The sequence below is a fragment of the Liolophura sinensis genome, chromosome 6 (genome assembly GCF_032854445.1).
Source record: "Liolophura sinensis isolate JHLJ2023 chromosome 6, CUHK_Ljap_v2, whole genome shotgun sequence".
Lineage (NCBI taxonomy): Eukaryota > Metazoa > Mollusca > Polyplacophora > Chitonida > Chitonidae > Liolophura > Liolophura sinensis.
Window position 1 is genome coordinate 71117732 of NC_088300.1, and position 19353 is coordinate 71137084.

At 37.3% G+C, this 19353-nt stretch overlaps 1 protein-coding gene across 8 annotated transcripts in view; it reads left to right on the forward strand.

Moving 5' to 3' along the window:
* The window catches only part of LOC135466455 (MAP kinase-activating death domain protein-like), a 56836-nt gene that overhangs the window by 10291 nt on the left and 27192 nt on the right, over positions 1-19353 (forward strand). For all 8 annotated transcript variants that reach the window (XR_010444116.1, XM_064743929.1, XM_064743932.1 and 5 more), the window contains 8 exons: positions 550-681; positions 1884-1997; positions 2341-2418; positions 3018-3188; positions 8258-8416; positions 10381-10597; positions 17900-18010; positions 18583-18797. Coding sequence is in view for 7 of the 8 variants with exons in the window: in XM_064743929.1 (XP_064599999.1) it covers positions 550-681; positions 1884-1997; positions 2341-2418; positions 3018-3188; positions 8258-8416; positions 10381-10597; positions 17900-18010; positions 18583-18797 (1197 nt within the window). In the remaining variant the exon portion in view is untranslated. The remainder of the gene's footprint in view (positions 1-549; positions 682-1883; positions 1998-2340; positions 2419-3017; positions 3189-8257; positions 8417-10380; positions 10598-17899; positions 18011-18582; positions 18798-19353) is intronic.

Below are 19353 nucleotides of genomic sequence, written 5' to 3' on the forward strand. Positions count from 1 at the left end.
TCTGGCTAATTTGGATGTCTGCAGGCACCCTCTCATTCATAAAACAGTAACTTGTGATGTTTTCCAGGGAGAACAATGTGGTTTGCCATAATTTTTATATTGATCAGGACATATTAGATCCATGACTCTTAATAATTCAGAGCATCTAAATTTTACCATAGATAATGGTAGAATATAAGAAGTGTTTGTTTAAATTGGTGCAAACAAGATCCAAGCTGTTGTCTGTTGTTTTGTTTGGTTATGACTTGCAGTCTTGTTTATTTATTTATGTGATTGGCGTTAAAGCCAAACATTAGAATGTTTCACTTATATAACACAGTGAGGGTTATGAGTAGAGGGAAGAAATAAACCCTCAGCCTTCAGCAGGTACATATACCTGATACACCTCCATACTTTAAGCTGCAACCAAACCCGGCGAGAACAGTTCATTCACAAATACATGTACCATTCTCTGTTTACTTGTTTCTGTGTTGGGCAATACTTTATCTTATTTCAGATGTTGTTTTTTCCCTTGCAGTTTTTAAATGTATTTCTCTGTTCTGTTTACAGCTAGTGCTCCAATCCCGAGACTACAATGCTCTGTCCATGAGTGTGATGGCCTTTGTCTCTATGCTTTACCCCATGGAGTACATGTTCCCAGTCATTCCTCTCCTGCCCACATGCATGAGCTCTGCAGAGCAGGTGAGTCTGTCATCTGTCTTGGCAGGTTACCCCATTTATGCACCTGTGTCTATAATAAATAAATGAACTTCAGGGATGGTCAGTAGTATAGGTGAAGGTAAGTATTAAATTATACGACACCACATAGATTCGACAGAAGATTGCTGCTGTAGACTGTATTATAAAATTGGTTGGCTTTTTTTTTTGGTGTGAGACATAAGTTGATAATGAACATGTCAGTCATGTTAACTTTAACTGGATATTGTTCTATCTGCATGTATTTTACATACCTACCTCTGTTCAGGTACAGATTTTAAAATCAGAAAAAGTGGCATGGGGTATTGTGCTATTTTCTCAGTGTTTATGCGTAAACAGGTAGATGCATTTTATGGAATAACAATAATTTAATTAATGAAAATGATTTAATTTTAGATATTGTCGGTATTTTTTTTTTGTCATAGCACCTTGCAATGTACACAAGTCACACTAGAAAGATCCTTTTTGGTTAATTTTAGGCGCGTAAATTCAATTTTTTATTTGCTTCTTTTCTTAGGCTGTGTTCCAGAATACATGTTAATAACTTCATTCTGGTCAGTCTATGTGCTGTAGCATTAAACTGTTCATGTTACCTGAGCATACATGTGGCATGTGCCCACACAATTGGGATAGCAACATAGTTAAATGTCAAAGGGAAGCCATTTGCTCTTTGGTAAAGCAGCTGTGCCAGGCATCTTGTGTACAATGGCTTTTTGCATCTGATGATTCCATGTAAAACCCTAAGGCGTGACAATTGAAGCAGTCAGTTTTTGGTTTTCTACACTACACATGCTCTGCCACTGACAGTGACTGGTTAACTACAATACACACATTTCTGTCTAGCCTTCATAGCCATATTGCTGCATCCCCATGCCTTTATCTCTGATGGATAAAAATCAGCATAAAAGTATATTTGCTTCAAATACCAGCAATTTATGTTGTGAATAACTTTGAGAGCAGAGTCAGATTACTCATAACAGTCTGTACAACCCAAACCAACTTGAATTAGCCAGGAAAGTAAAATAAAATAAAATATTATTAACAACAGTATCTGTAATTTATATGCATTGTCGCAGCTACATTACATAAAAATCGCATAAAAAACATGTTAAGTCTGACATTTGGATGTAAGACAAACAGTCAGGTAATTTTTCAGTCTGTCATTATCTTGAGTTTCTGTTTTTCAGTTGTTATTGGCCCCCACCCCGTACATTATTGGAGTTCCAGCCAGTTTTCTGATGTACAAAAGAAACTTTGGTCTACCTAATGATGTCTGGCTGGTGGACCTGGATTCAAATAAAGTAAGCTTAGCATCTGCACCTATGTTTCTTAATAACCTTCGTGATTTGGATGCCAGTGTTTTGCATATAGTGTATTGGCTATTTTCTAGTCATCCAAAACCGTAGCGAATGTATGACTCCAGATGACCTGTACATATACACACGACATGTTTACTTGTTTTTGTAAACATTGTTTCATTAACTACATTGGTTATTGGAATGGTTCGTGTAGTTAATATATACAATTCTCATATTTAGAAATGTTGATACAAGCCAACATGACAGATGATGATGAAAGCATTTCACAAAATGCATGTTGACTTTTTACATATATTTGAATTTTGGGAACTTCAATCTGTGTCAGATTCACCCAGCCCAAGGCCAGGATTTACCTCCACTGCCTGACCCAGAGGGAACTCAGCTGAAGAACCATCTCAAACAGGTACTACATGCATCGAGATAAGAGTATAAGCGAAATAAGTTATGAAAAAATCCCCGGGCAGGTACGAAAGCCGTATATTTAACATTCATTCATCACCATTAGATGTTCTAAGTGAGTGCCAATGAAATTTAAGACTTGTATTCAGCCTCGATGTCCTTGGACTTGACAAAACTTGGAATAATTTATTTTTTGGTAAATGTACGATGATCTGTTCTCTGTTTGTAACTCACTAAAACCCCCCGTAAGACCAGTGTAGGAATAAAGTAGATCCAGTCAAATCCCAGGATAGAGGTACATGTACACTTGTACTGGAATTTGAAGATCTGTAGCAGACTTGTGCTATCCAAACACTGTATTTTATGCATGAAACCTTGTTATCGGCAGTATAGCAGCCATACTGTCGCGATATACTATGGTACATGAAATACATGTATTAGAATATGTAATAATGATAAAACCTGGGATATAATTGGATTCTAATCTCAATCCTGGCATGTATACATGTATGTCTTTTCACTCATTGATATCATATTACATGTATATATGCACTTACTTTGTGTGTGTTCATATCATATAACATGTCTTTGTGCTTGTTGAAGGCATTGGCAAGTATGAGTATGACACCTCAGCCAATCAAGAACCTGGATGCTTTGGCTCAGAATCCTGACATGTGGAAGCGTCGAGAGAGTTTTTCATCGCAGACAGGATTTAATCCATTGATCTATGGGAATGACATTGACTCTGTTGATGTGGCCACAAGGGTTGCCATGGTAAGCTACAACCATACATCCTCATCTGTGTCTCAGGCTATCTGTTCCCTCTGATGTCTGTTATGAGGCATAAAGTATCTCTGTATAAAGTACAATGTAAGTATTATTCTACCACAGGCTCTTTTTACATTACGCTGCGATTTATCACACCAAATCACCATTCGACTTGAAGCTCTTTTCTTGATGCTTGTGTCAAATTTATGCCTTATTGTAATAGGTTGAGTGGGACATTTCATGTAGTTTCTTGTTCCCCTGTTTTATAATATTTTAGATTACAGTTACATGTAATACTCAGGGCCTGCTTATATGTAGCCTTGTTAATGTTACGAGGATATAACTGTCATGGCAACCAGCAGTGTACTAGTAGGCATTACATGGCAGTGGTCGTTATGTGCCCGTAACGTGTAGTGGGCTTCGTACAGCATGCCCTGATGGATAAAACTATTCCTTATGTTCAGCCCTTGATTCCCAGAGCTTTACTGATAGCAAGCTTAAAGGTGGAGAAGAAATTTAATAAATTAAATTACATAAAGTTCAGATGAAAGAGTGCGAAAAGTTAGTTGTAAATGTAGTCTTGGGTACTTTGTTTTGGTTTTTCTTTAAAGAAAAAAGACAAGAAAAAAAATAAATTTGGTATGGTGGGTATTCTAGACCACCTTTTGATATATAATATAATTGAGGATGTAGCACATGTTTAATACATATATTTGCACTAGAATTTGATCTTTTCAGGTAACAAATATATTCAATCTAAATTTTGATCATATTTATATTTTTAATATATTCATAAATAGTGTCATAATTCAGATTAAATGCACATGTTTGGATATAAGCAATAAATTTACATTCAAATAAATTTATTAATCTCATGAATCACATCCTTATTTACAACGTTATCATGCAATGACGATAAATACCAAAAGGTGGTCCCAAATACCCAAATACCATTCCAAAAAATTTTCAGATACTCTCTTTTCCTGCAAAAAAAATTGAAAAAAATGTCAAAGACTGTATTTGAAGATAAGTTTTGACGTCATCTTTATGTTTTGTTCTCTTTTCATGGAATTCAATAAATAGCATCTTCATACACACTGTTCCTCATGCTGGCTGTTGAATGTAAATGTACATGATTCATCTTCAGTGCTAAAGATTCTTCTGATTCGAATGTAAGAACATGAAGTATTTATAGGATTTGGGGCCTCCGTGGCTCAGTTGGTTAGCATGCTAGCGTAGCATAATGAACCAGGAGCCTCTCACCGATGTGGTCGCTGTGAGTTCAAGTCCATCTCATGCAGATTTCCTCTCCAGCTGTAAGGATGAAGGTCTGCCAGCAGCTTGCAGATCGTCAGGGTGTCCTCCAGGCTATGCCCGGTTTCCTCCCTCCATAATGCTGACCGCTGTTGTATAAGTGAAATATTCTTGAGTATGGCGTAAAATACCAATCAGATAAATAAATATTTATAGGATTTGATCATCAGCATTGTGCTGCCTGTCTCCTTTCATAAATCTTTGCTTCAAAAGAGGAAATGGTTCTGTGTTAAGATGTCTCAGTAGGAAACACCAGACATTCTGGCATCACTTGCTGGACACATGTAAATTGTTTCTGAACTCCCTTTCATGTATTCCCCCGGCATAGGGGATAAGGACCAATGTGTCATTTTGTTCAAGCACATAGTTGGAATACCAATGACATTCTTAGAGAAGCCTATCAAATGTTAAATCCCTCTGTGGAAGGAATTTACCAGGGCTTTTGCTTTAAACAACTGGAATTACTGGCGATATGTTGGAGGCAGGGAACTTCTGTCATCTATTTTGGCAATGCCTTGGTCGTCCATGACAATATCTATATTAAGGAATAAGGAACCAGGGGCTGATTCCACAGAGCCATTTCTGACCAAACTCAAAAACTGAAATATGATCTGAAAGCTTGTTTTTGGGCTTTAGAAATTAAAATTTTGTCCCCCCTTATCAATGTTGTCTTATGACAAGGTGTCAAAAGGACCCCTTGCAGCGAGATAGGAAATCATCCCATTTCGATGCAACAGCGAGGCAAAAGTTTTTTTGATGCAGCAAAACAAATAAAACTTGCTTGAATGTGAAGTACAAATACTGAAGGACATGTCTGTGAAAAAACTGGGGTGATGGGCTTTATACCTTTTGGTTTATGAAAAGACAAAAGTAGGATCAAAAGCAGGCTTTGCTATGTTAAGACCTTATCCTGATTCAATTCCCTTCATGAAAAAATATAATTAGGTGAACCAAAATCTTTTCCACTTATTTGCTGTCTAGTTAGGAAGTAGTAAGCTATAATGAAGTATCATGTTGGCTCACGCATATGTTTTAATAAATCAAAAAAAGAAATAAAATTTCTTTATATTCACCATAATATATCATGGCTCCTGACGCATTGTTCCAGTGGTAACATGCATGCCTTGAAACCATTGTTGAGTGGGATAACGAGTTTGATTCTTACACAATGAAAGTACATACTTTTTTTGTGGTTAACAAAGTGAGGTAATGAGTGAATCTAATGAGTGAGGAGTGAATCTGAAACTCACAAGAAATTCCTTTTTTTTTTTTAAATTTCTAAATATATTGCCAAGGTATATGACAGTCAAGTTTAAATATGTTATTATTCCAGATTATGTACAGTACTCTTCCAATGTAAGCTGAATGCTATTTACTTCAGCTAACAGCATATCGTACAATTTCATGAGAAAGGGGGCACCTGTTGATCAGTTTAGCTTCGTAACAAATGCCTAGTAAAGACACTGTCGTCTATTCCTGGTATAATTTGTAAAACAAAACTTGTTTCAAATATCAACATAAGTCGGAAAAGGATGCTATGTTTTGCATTTAATGGCATACAGTAGGCTGATGGTTAGCCATGAATATTTTATCTCGACCTATTCCATCGCCTAAACCTGTTACATAATAACTCAACTGCATACCGGGGAAACCCTTGCGTCATTTCGCAGACGATCTGTCGCTGTGAGCAGGTTGGCAGTTGACCTGAGCGACAGAGGGACAATGTCCCATCTAGTTGCAAGGGGTTCTTTCAGCTTCTTGTAATAAAAACTAAGCTTTTTAAAATTTTGACTCTAGTCAGAAAGGGCTTTGTGGAATCGACCCCAGGCTTTTATCTCTCCAGTCTAGCTTTAACATGGCAAGATTATGAAGTACATGTTCATGGGAACAAGGCATTTGGAACATGCCACAGGTAAATGTGGGATGAATGGCCCACGTGCAGCTGTAGAACCACCTTTCTCATGAGCTTACTCAGCGTAAGTCAAGGATAACAGAGTGCGTACAGCATTAGCACCTTTGTCCTGGGACTGTGCAATGGTTCATTGCTATTTAGGGCTTTGCTTTCAGCGGGAAATCGATTTGCCGTATGACTCCCTTCAGCCAAAATGAGGGGAATCTGCTTGAATTCATGTAATAACACTCACATTCAAGTTGAAATTCAAATTTTTACAATAGTTTCAGATCATTAAAGTTATGATCACAGGGTCTCTAAAATCTGTTGACATTTATATTCATTAAAACCTGACATAAATTTAGCAATGTCTTTGTGATACCGGTACTAAATTTACTCTGAATTCTGGCAAAATTGCACTCAACAAAACAAATCTGTTGGGATCCATTTTAGATTCTGGTAAAAATGATAAATAGAAAGCCTTGTTGGTAGGGATGAGCCATATCTATATATTGAACGGTGTTGGGTGAGTGTTACATGTAGAACCATTTTGGTATAGGCTCAGAATAAAAGAACTTAAAGCATGCAGGAGGAAAAGATGGGAGTATTTTTAAGAAGTGGTAAACAAGAACATTGTTCTGATCTTCCGTTCTTTGGGAAGATGTTAATGGGAGTAATAAAATCAGCTCTGACCATGGACTTTCTATATTAGCACATCAGAGGCCATAGAAACCTGGCTGGCTATAAGAAGATCAAGAATCTGTACTTTCCTTTAGTTTATTTAGAAGCCAGAATTATAAGGCAGGGTGAAGCATTTTGTATTAAGCTTGTATGTGGCATCGATTGAGGCTGCTAGTGCTATTTAAGAGGGTATTGAAGTCTTACATGAAATGCCACGCCCATGCCTGTGTTGAAGGCTGTACCCCACCATTACCTTTTGAAGCATGACTGGTTTTTCACTGTCGTAGGCATGCCAGTATCATTTCGCATCTTTGATATCCAGTTACTGTCATCTATTAATTTAGGATTTACTCTGATATACTGAAATCCCTAAAAATGTACAGAGGTAGATGAAGTTTTATTTGAATCAGAGTTGATTCGGTCGCTGAAGATTTGAGAAGTGCCTTCAGATTTCTTCACAAGATAGTTTTTCCCATGAACTAAGCCCCGTGTATTGTTGAGGCCAAATCTCTAATTACAAATGTCTGTAAATTTACATGTATAATTTATTCTATAACTCAATTTGATGTAAGCGGTACATAACATTGAAAGTGAAATTATGAAATCATGTTTGTTTTAATACCAAATACATGTTACTGATTTAGCCATTATGTGTTTATGTGTATTGTTGTATCAACAGTGCCCATGATGAATCCAGGAAGCACATTTAACAAACTTTGTTTTTCTTCAAGTTTTAATATGATATCCAGTCCACATATCCTGTCCTCTATTTGGTTATAACATTGGATGAAAAGGCTGATCTATAAAATACATGTAGAAGTAAAAATCTGCATTTATAAATTTTTATTTGTAAAATATAATTGGCTAGAAATTTAAAACTGTTCACTGACTATCAACATTTTTATTCAGTTTTGTATTTTGAACTAAAGTAATTGTGAACTACTTTGCAGTTCTGACTCCAGTGCTGCACCGGTATTTTTGTCTACCATAATAACATGGGAAAATGAAGGTTCTGGATGCTCTTGTACACCATAGTGAAATACATATTCAGTGTTTTATCAAATTGGGAACTTTATAATCCTGGAAAAAATATTGCTGACACTGATCTTACATTTTTGTATATGAAATTTTGTTGGTTAAAAAATGTGGTCTTTAGAATTCTTTTCATAACTTTTTTTTGTTTTTACAGGTCCGTTTCTTTAATTCTGCAAACATCTTGGGCAATTTTGCTGAACACACAAGAACTCTTCGTCTGTACCCACGACCAGTTGTGGCATTTCAACTATACAGTTTTCTTAAATCTCGACCTGTGAAAACCCACTTTACTGCTAGAATTGCGCGAACTCAGGTACGTATTATAAATGTTACATATATCATTATGGTATAGAATAGTCAGCATGGATATCCATTAAATTACCGATAACTTTGTCACAAAATTAACATTGGTGCTTGTCAAAGTCTCTGATTGGTGTGAACGGTTGGCACACTAATTTTGGTATGCATTTATATTATGCCATATAGAAGCATGCGACAGATATTTTATAGTAAACTGGCCAAATCTTGACATTAATTTCACAAACCAACGACACTTTCTTGTGAATAAAGCACATGCAGGAGTGCTGGCTTCCCACCATGGGCTTCACCCCAACACTTGCAGACAGCAGTCTCGTGTGGCCGTGCCTCTCCGTGATCCTTCACGCTTATGTCTTACCATTTGTCGCGAAACATAACAAAAAAAAAAGATAACCCAAAACACGTATGTTCATGTCAGAATCGGACATCACCAGGCTGCAGACCTTTCACTGTATGCTGCTTCCGGTGGACGGACATGTAGGCTGTGCCGCAGTTATTGGTGTTTTCAACAAGTAACCCATGATATTTTTTCACACAAGTATAGTGAACACCAAAACATTATTGTCTGAACAGAAAAAAAAATCGTAATCATATGTGTACTGATACACATATAAGCTATTCACATACAAAGTGCTTGCTTTTCCTACATAGTTTCATACAAACTACAAATTCTCCACAGTCACAGTCAAAATCTAACTTTTGTCCTTTATCTTGTTTTTATTTTTTACCACATCTGTACATGAAATTCGTAATGTAATATTGCGTTGTTGTTGTTGCATGGCGTGTCAGCGTCAAAGTGTCAATTTGGTTTTCTAAATCACTGAGTAGCGGATAATTTTTCACTGGCAAATGACTCCGATAACAAGGAAAACCTTCTATGGAAGAAACGAAAGATATTTGTCCATCTTTCAACTTGCCATGGGAGATGAAGATTGAGCTAGTTTTAGCAGTCGTAATGATCCATTTCAAATCTCGCATGGACTCACTCATAAATCACGACTTAAAGAAGATTGCCACTTTGCTATCCATGGGGCCTCTGTGGCTCAGTTGGTTAGCGCGCTAGCGCAGCATAATGACCCAGGAGTCTCTCACCAGTGCGGTCGCTGTGAGTTCAAGTCCAGCTCATGCTGGCTTCCTCTCCAGCCGTACGTGGGAAGGTCTCTCAGCAACTTGCAGATGGCCGTGGGTTTCCCCCGGGCTGTTCCCCCTGTACATCTTTTAAATCAATCTAACAAAGAAGTATATTTTGCGTCAAAAACTTCCCACATCCAGCGCGTGGGCTTACAGCCACATGTGTGTGATCTTTCACAGTGGACAGATCACTGACTCTGCAGGTGACTGACTGTCTACAAACCCTCTACAAGACCTTTAGGTTTGCCCAAATCTCCAGCTTGGTTTTGACTTTTAACTTGAGCTTTACTGTAGTATTGTGAAAACATGTTATACAGCGGTACTAGCCTGTAGTGCAGTGAATGAAGAGACCGCATTATTTAATATACACATTCTTCTGCTTTTTTGTCCTTCAAAAGTTCATGCAAAAGACAATTCTGTTACACTGAGAACACTGCTCTTTGGCCACCTGTTGTAAAAATTCCCTGTACATGTATGTGGCTACCAGCAATGATCATGAAGGTGTACCTCTGTAGGGTGGTTGTTGTACTCTTCAGGCACGCACACAAATATTTCGTCATGCTACTCGCTTGTATTAATGGCTTTTTATAACTTGCTGAGTTAATCCACAAATATTTGAACTCATCTGATTGTGTTTGAAAAAGTAGAATTGCCTTTTTTGAGATCAGGATAAAAATTTCAGACATTGATAAATGTAGATGTTCACATTGCGATTTGGTCATTTCAGCACAGATGGCTGTAAATTTCAGATTTCATTTGATTTTTCTTGTGTTGAGCAGTAATGGTTGCCAGGTCTTTCACACTGCTCTTGGTTCTGCTTGGTTTCAGGCTGTGGAATACTTTGCAGAATGGTCTCTGTCTCCTGACAACGTGGTGTTCCTCAGGATCCAGACAGGAGTGTATGACCCAGCCCTAATCGGAGACAAGCCCAAGTGGTACGCCCACCAGTTACAGTGCATCGACTTCCAGGTGTATGATGAGAATTCTTCCCTTAGTGCTGCATTAGCCTCCACCAGTGACATGCCCAGTGATGACAACCCTACGGGTGAGTCCTATATGAAGAACAATCGGTCACATTTCAGTAAATTTTTTGATCAGGATTGGAGAGTAGTCAGAATTTCACCTTTCTGACCAATGAAGTCAGGAGCTTGAATCTGTCTGCTGTTTGATTGGCCGAGGCTGTAAATGCCAGGAAGCTTAATTGTAAGGCACATCTACATGTTTGTCTAGTTGTTAGGGTGCAGTGGCATCTTTTGGAATTTTCATCCTCCCCAACACGAATGCATATAATTAGCCAAATTTGTAGTGTTTAATGCACCGTGTTCATGAAAAAAACTCTCAATGATTCTCCCGTGTGATGCTGGTAGATTAACATGATGTAGGACGAGTTGACAGGCCTTCAGGTTTCAGGAAGATTGCTGTATCGAAACACGAGACCACTCCTTTCTGATTGAAGGTTACAAGTGGAAATGACTGAAATAATCTTGACGGCCTTAAACCTGCTACAAAAATGTCAGTCTGATATGGATATCCATGTTCTTTAAATAGCATATATGAATTTTATCTTTTGTTATAGTTTGCCTGGTTTTGAGTGTTTTTCAGTTTGTTCAGAAAAATTTGTCGAAATCATTAAAATTTCACATAATTACATCATTGTATTTAATACCTGTAGAATGTGTGTGCCCATCCTCTACAATATAAAGCCCATGATTCCCTGGTAACCAGTGCCTTAATGCTCACCTTGATATATGCATGGTGGACAGGGAACTAAATTACAGTGTGTTTTGCCTGCAGCCACTATTGTCTGCTTGAGTCTTAAGGCATATTGATCGTTTGTCAGAGTAGATTTCCAGTGGCTTCAAGCCCACATCCTCTCCCCAGCCTGCCAGGGTTCAGCAGTGTATGGCGGTAGACAGGGTATTGATTAGGAATCGCCTGGCCACAGAGAACATAATAAAAATGTACTACCTGAATTCTTCCAAAAATCTTCTCTGCCAGATATAACTGTTTTGGGCTTTGTGCCAAATGATTCCAGAGTATTGGAGGTTAAAAAAAAGGGTTTGCTGGTTTTATCCCTGAGGGACATGATGACTTGTGCCTTGAAGCTGCAAGGAATTAAGACCTCTTAACCTCTTACCGAGATCACAACGCAGTATAAAGTGCTCCTCCCCAGAGGGAACATGTACATATCTTGTAAGGGCAAATTTAAAGGCAGTGTGCACCACAACAAGGGATTATTGTAAACATTTTACCTGACTTTTCTTGACTAGCTTCTTGTTGTAACCACATTTATTAAGAGGTAAGCCTCCTCTGTGTACATGTATGTTGTATTTTGTAGATAGGTGATTTTCATTATTCCAACACTTACTGCATTAACTTAAGAGTAGGTCAACTTGTGTTTCAGCTGCCCATCACATTTATGTTTTGTAAATTCAACTTCCATTACAAAACATATTTCTCTCCCAAATACATTTAAATGCTCAAGCACTGCCGTTACAAGGTGTGGTAATAAACAACTGATACCATGTCTAAAAGCTTGGCATTTACTTCTTTGTAAATTTAATCAGCCATTGAGACTCAACTTCTCTGGATCAGTCCGAGAACTGTACAACATGTGTATGCTCATATTAAAAAATGTCAAATTGACAGAGTTTAATGATGCAAACATTAGAGACATGAACCCGTTGTACACTTTGAATACCTGCCACTGTCAGCTGTTACATGCTGCGGCTAAAATCTTTGCAATCAATTTGCAGTAAATTTGATCAGCCATCAATGACATATGGGATTTCTTTTTCGGAACATATACATTAGTATTAAAGTAGAACTGGGTGAGAATTATAATGAAACAACAAAGACATAAACCAGGTGTGCATTGTGTGCAGTTTAAATAATTGACATGTATAAGTATCAATCAAGTGTTTCATGCTTGCTGATATAAAATAACCTATCACCTTTCAGTAGAGGATTAAATACTCTCTCTGCAGTGTAATGTGCTGTATAATGTGTTTAAAATCCAGGTTACAGTGTTTTTGTATTGTAACAGAAAGGTTTCGTGTACATAATCAAAACTTGATTTCAGCATTTGCAAAACCATTTATCTGTGGAATTTAAAATGGACATTAGTTTTAAGTTTTAATGTCCTGTTTGTAGACCTTATGCTCAGATGAACTAGTGAGAAAAAAGAATTGTAATAAAAATACAAAATTATGCGTACATATAAGTAATACTTGTTCCTTTTCAAGGATAACAGCTCGTCTATGTAAGCCATTGTGGAAGCTAAGAAATACATTAGCAAAATGGCAACCCCAAACTTAAAAGCTCTTGCTATTGATTTTTAGGCATAGGATAAACAACTTTTTTAAGATGATTACAACATTTGCAGTTATTTTTCTCTGTAAAGTGATTGTTCCATTACATCACTTAGACCTGTTGAAGTCCCAGAAGTTTGCTGCTGGCTAGGTTTAATTTAGCCGTGTTAAGACAATCTGAGCAGTATCCCTGGTATCTCCTGAGGCAAGGGATTGAATATGTGTGGGTCTCTTCAAGTCAGGCTAAATAAGCTGGGGGGAATTTATTTATTTTTTCTATGAAAAATGAAATTGAGTTTTTGTGCTTGAGTAATGCTTCCAAATCAAATACTGTCAAATACACATTGTGTTAGCAGAAAAACTCACAAGCATATGTATGGTATCTATCAGTTAACTGCATGTTCATCAAAGAAAAAAATGGACAGTGAGTTTGCCTCGCAAAGTTTTTATTTAAAAAAAAAAAATACTGAGAACTGTGTGCAGTTCAGGATGGAGACATTCAAGACTGATTTATGTGACATATATCAACAATTTTGTTTTCTTGATTTTACACATTTTTTATACGTAGTAAATAGTTATGACAATTTTGTCCTTGTGCCCATATGCATAGGATTGTCAGAACTCTTACTGCTAGCGTTTTAAAGCTTTGTGTACATGTATAGTTTTAGTCTTTAGGGTATTGTTCCACTCTGATGGCAGAGTGAATAGTTTGCAGCTTTCTACGTTAACCACATTGCCATTAACCTTTCACTACAATAACAAATACAAGGATAATTGTTTGTGTCCAGACAATGCCTCCTAGAGCTTGATGAATACACGGTTAGTGATTTGGGAACAGATACATATTGATAAGTATGATGTGTGGTGACCTACACATGTCCAGTTCCAAAGTCACCATGGTAACCAGATGGACAACTCATTGTGTCAAAATATAATTATACATTTGTATCTTAAAGTTGTAACTTGTGTAGTCTTTGAGATACAATTTATGGTGAATACATTTAGGTGTCTCAGTTAACTTACACTTTCCATATTCACAGGTAGCCTTGGTAACTAGATTGACAATGCCTTCATACAAGTTCCTTTTTTCAGGTTTACCTGACTTCTTTGGGATGATGCTTGAAACAGTCAAATTCAGATGTTTGTGGAATGATGTCAGGGCGGCAGCAATAATGATATGACAACTTGCACAGACTTGTACATGTACTATCCTTTTATACACCTGAGGAATCTTCCTTATTTTGCAAAAAGGACAATTGAACCGTGTATGTGTGAAACAGTTAGGGCATCATAGAATGGTTTAACTACATACATACAGATATGTTCAGAACTTCCCCAACCATTTTGTTGATCAAACAAGTATATATTGTATCAAAGAAATTGGCACAGATCATGTTGCTATACATATTAGTTTCTGCTTTTGGCATGGATCCTGACTTTATATTTATACTATCAGCTAGTCACAACACTTATGTACATATAGTGGACTGAATTTTGACGTGGTCCTTCCTTCAGTTGACAGTTGGCTTTCCTAGTCGTCAACTGTTAGGTATGTGTCTGAAAGTTAAGGGCTGCAGGTCCCGATTTTAATTTTCAAACGTTGGCCTGTATCCATCAAATATAGACTTTCGTCAGTACTTGATGGAACAATACGTTAACATTTACATGTAATACTATGTACCTTTATGCCCAATGTGTGTACAACTCTATAACTACCTCATCGGCATCAATATGGACCTCGGCGAGAGCACATTCACTACACACTGTACATAATCAACTAATTGCTCTCTGTCCACTAATGAGTGACATTTGGGATTCACTGATTACCTGGGTTGAGTAAAGCATTATTTATCATTATTACCGGCTGAACTGTGTGTAGTATTAATTTTGGTGTGGGGAGAGATTTGCAGTGAATCACTTTGACATTGATGAAGTACCTGGAGCTGATTCCACTGTGATTATATGCGCACCACCTGGCTTCAGCAAAATGTCACTGTCTGAAGTGCTGGGTAATACATCAGTAACTTTGTTTGCCTATAGCTCCAAAACATAATGGCTATATTCATATATATATATACTGTACTGGTATATAATGTACATCTGCATGTACATACTTTCTTCATACAGATATATGGCAACATTTATGCTTGAGCCCTACATGTACATGTATATATAGCTTGACAATAAGAATATTTGTGCTGCTTAAATACACTTGTATATATGTTGATTAAAAATGTTTAAACAAAGGATATATTTTGCAAAATACGTAGGGTGGCATAATCAAAGGGGAATTAAGCTATACGCATGAAATACATATATTGATAGTGCATATTTTAATACTGGTAAATAAAAAATGGCAGCACTTGACTGTTATGGCCGTTGATAGCTCAAAATGGCAGTGTTATGGTTTATGTTGCCCATGTTGACAGGTACATGTGCAGATACATGTACAGGTACATTGTAATATTTATGTACATGTCAACGACATGTAGTTGTGCATACATACGATTTTTGCTAAAAGATTACATACATGTATCACCATTGAATCAGGCTATGGGAAAGGACCATACATTATGAAGAATCATGCAAAACTACGTGTACAGGTACAGCATTGTGATTATTATCTGAAATTGTAGCAGCACATATTTGCTATCTAGATCCAGTGATTTTTAACTGGTTGTAAATGAAAATAAAAAGTGAAAATAGCGATCATATAGAACCATCACGTAGCATCACTTCATCTGTTAGTGGGAAGATCGGCCAGCAACCTGGGGATAATTTTGCGTTCCCCGGGCTCTGCCCAGTTTCCTCCCACCATAATGCTGGTCACCATCATATAAACACCAAAACAGTTGATACAATGTAGCATCAAGCTGGTAGACAAACTACATATACATGTACATATACGTGTATGTACAACAATTAATTGTCTCCAATTCTCCACCTATTAAAGCAGTGAAGCTTGTGTCCTGGACAGAGTAAACATTTAGAATGTACCAGTCATGCACACTGCCAGAGTCTGTAGTGGCTGTGTGAGGGTATTGGCGTTGGAGACACTGTAAATCCTTGTGAGCAGTGTTGGCCAGTAAGTCATGACATATTGATCATCCAGCCCAGTGCAATTATTGTGTGTTTGGTAACTGTAGTTTTGCTGGCTGGCACTTAAGGCAGCTGCCATGGCTGAGCATATAGGCATGCAATAAATGGTGACATTTCATCCAGACAGCTGTTCTAGATTGATTTACAGGGTACATGTGCCTAGGGATGGGCTACCATTGTGTTGTTGTGCAAGAATTTTAATTTGTTAGATGAAGCAGCTTTTTATGAGTGTGCTGTGATATAGGTGAGGTAGTTCATAACTGATACATATGCATGTATGAACTAGCACCTCTGTAGTCATGGGAGAACAACAGGCTCTTTTGATGGTTGGGTTTGATTTGACACCTGCATAGGCAATATAAAAGCAAATGCATACTGCCCATTATAAACTGAATCCCAGGTCGTATGGATGTGTATACTATTATATGTTAAGTGTTATACTTTAGACAGAAAATATCTATTGGGTCCAGTTGTTCAAAGGTGTATTTGGACTTAAGCAGGGCATTAGCTTTATTCCATAGGGCTGCTGTGAATTGCCTCTCTCTTGCACAACAGCGACTATGACATAATGAGAAGTTACTTTTTGAGGCATGAAACTACAAGAAGTGGACACTTGCCTATTAAAGCCTGCAGTATGTATGCGTAGGTTATTTCGTGATGGTGACACTTCTGTTTTCTAAGAAACAGAATGTGAAAAAAAAAGAGGCACAGAAATGTCAAGAGATCTTAAATAATCTTTTAATAAAGAGATGAAATAATCTTTTTAAGCTTAGGTACCGAAGAAGAAAATACATATTTGACGGCGTTGACGAAGCTGTCTGTTGTATTTAATTAGGACCAGGATTTTTATATTACCTCTGAATGGATTTAAAGAGCACATAACCTTTATCATGGGCCAAACCATTTTACAAAATTAAGATCTGTCTTAAAGCTAGGTCTTAATTAGCTTATGCCGCTTTAACTCAGAAACTTATCATTAGCCATTTTCTGAGGTCTACCTAACGACAGCTGGCTCCTAGAAATGCACCTTTTAAACAGAAGAACAGCCTCAGTTCAGTGCAGCCTTATTGTCATTTACTTGGTTTGAGGATGATACTTAAATTTAATACACTTTAGAACAACTGGCCCCCGGTCTGTCTAGGGATAAAAAAAAAAGGAATTATAAATTTATCATTATTATTTTTGCTCACTCTAGTATTCATGTACCATAACGAGACATGATAATTGTTATAATATTTGTATATCTTTTGTAATACAAAAGTGGCATGCTTTATGTATTTGTGGTGGAAACTTAAAGTCAGATTTGAATTCTTTGCATGTTGGTGGCGCTTTTTTTTAATAAATCTTGTTTCAAACTTTTGATGAGCAAGAACATGTCAGTTTTTTGTAGTCAGTAGGTTGTGTGGTAATAAATATCAGTTTCTCAGTGGAGACACAATCGGTTGATGACCTGTTGTAACATTCCTGAAGGACTCGGCTAGCAGTGCAATCACAGAAACCTTACTGGTGGAAGCACTGCATTTACATGTCTTTTGTTTAAATTGTCTTTTCATATGTTACAAAATATGTTACATCAGTTTGGCAGAACAAACGTAAGAATCAGTCAGAAAATGATATATGTGTCTCTGGTGATGATTACTGTGACCTAATTGTTTTTGGTGCTGAAACATAGCATCCTGCCTTCCAACCAAACCATGAAACACTTTCCAAGAACTCTCAGAATCTGGCAAAAAGAGTAATTTGGTCAGAGAAAGTTTAGGTCATATACACAAGTTTGACAGATTTGTTTATTATCTTCCTGAATATTAAATTATGAAAGTGTAAGAAGAAGTACATGTGCATGTATGTATTTGATTAAAATGCCATTCAGAAAGTGGATAAGTGATGTATACGCGTGTACATAAAACATTGTAATTTGCCATGTTTTCTTGTTGCAGACGAGAGTGGTAGTGACAGTGATGGAGCAGACAGTACCAGTTCATCCTACTCATCTCTCAGTGATTTTGTCACAGACATAGTCAACAGTGAGATAGATGGGGATACACCAGGTGCGATAGACATCTCATTTAACACTTCTTCATCGCTTATTTTCATTCTCCTTCCCACACGCTGATACATGATATATGGCACATTTGTGGCCCAGTCAGGTCATCTGTCTGCTCACCGGCCCTGTCTTAACTGGGCTGGGTTTGCTTTAGCCAGACAAACATAAGAAATCTTGCAACATTAAAATGGCAATCATATAAGAAAATAATATTATGTGCATGTTGTAAAATCCTGCTTTTGTTGAATCTAGTTTATAATAAACATAACACAAACAGTTCAAAACAGCAGGCAGAAACAGGCTAGTGTTTGTATATTGTGGATTTTTTGGGTAAAACCTCTTGTGCCTTTTAACAAAATTTGCTCTTAAAAAGTTTAATGGCTCTCTTTTGATTAGAATGCTGGGTGTTTTGACTTGTGATAAATTTTAAGCTCTCAGATAAGGATTGTCCTACAAAATTGTCAAACAAAATTTTCTATGTTGAGATGCAAAAACATTTGGCAGTTGTAACAGATGCTCATTGTGCATGCTTTGTTCTCTATGTCTGTAATCGTTCCTTTGGTGTTTGCTCCTTAGCCTTTTACGCTGAAGATCAGGTTTTGGCCGTGGAATCCTCCAAGGTATTCATGCCCCCTAGTCAGCTGCAAGTGCCCGACACACCCGTTACCCACAGTGACTCCGCCTTCTCCATGCCAGAGAGTGACCTAAGCTCTGATGAATCGTCCAGCCCCACCTACAGCCAGGAGCAAGTCCGGCCACCAGAGGCCGGCACTGGCGAGGACCCACCTACGGTAAGATTTATCAGGGGATAATTAGACATTTAACTATAGTAAGTAAGACAAAAGACCTTTGAGTATTTAGTAGCTGTTGTTACAGTGGTGTTACCTTATACATGATCATAGTGATTTAATATATTGTTTATTTTAATCTCTCCAACGATGTTGACTGTCAAGAAAAGTAGAGTTTTGAAGATTTCTGTTGATGGTATTTTTTTTGTATGCATGTTTCTGTTGACTGAATACAGTATGAATACAACTACATAATGTTGGCTTTAACACACAAACTAGTCCTGTATTTGTACCCTGAGCTCTTCAGTGCTTGGATGTATTATTTTTGCTGTGTCGACTAAGAACAGCCAGTTTGTGTGTTGTGTGCAAAATAACCAAACCAGTGACGTAACAGAGGGTACAGTGCCATATCATTGGTTGATGGATGACAGATTTTGGGTTCTCAGTGTTGTAACCCCGAAAGGGGTGCAACTTTTACTTGTTTTTTTTTATGTTTGAAGCCATCAGTTTCTTAACAAAAATCACAAACAAATCTGGCATAGTGACTATAGACGTTAGA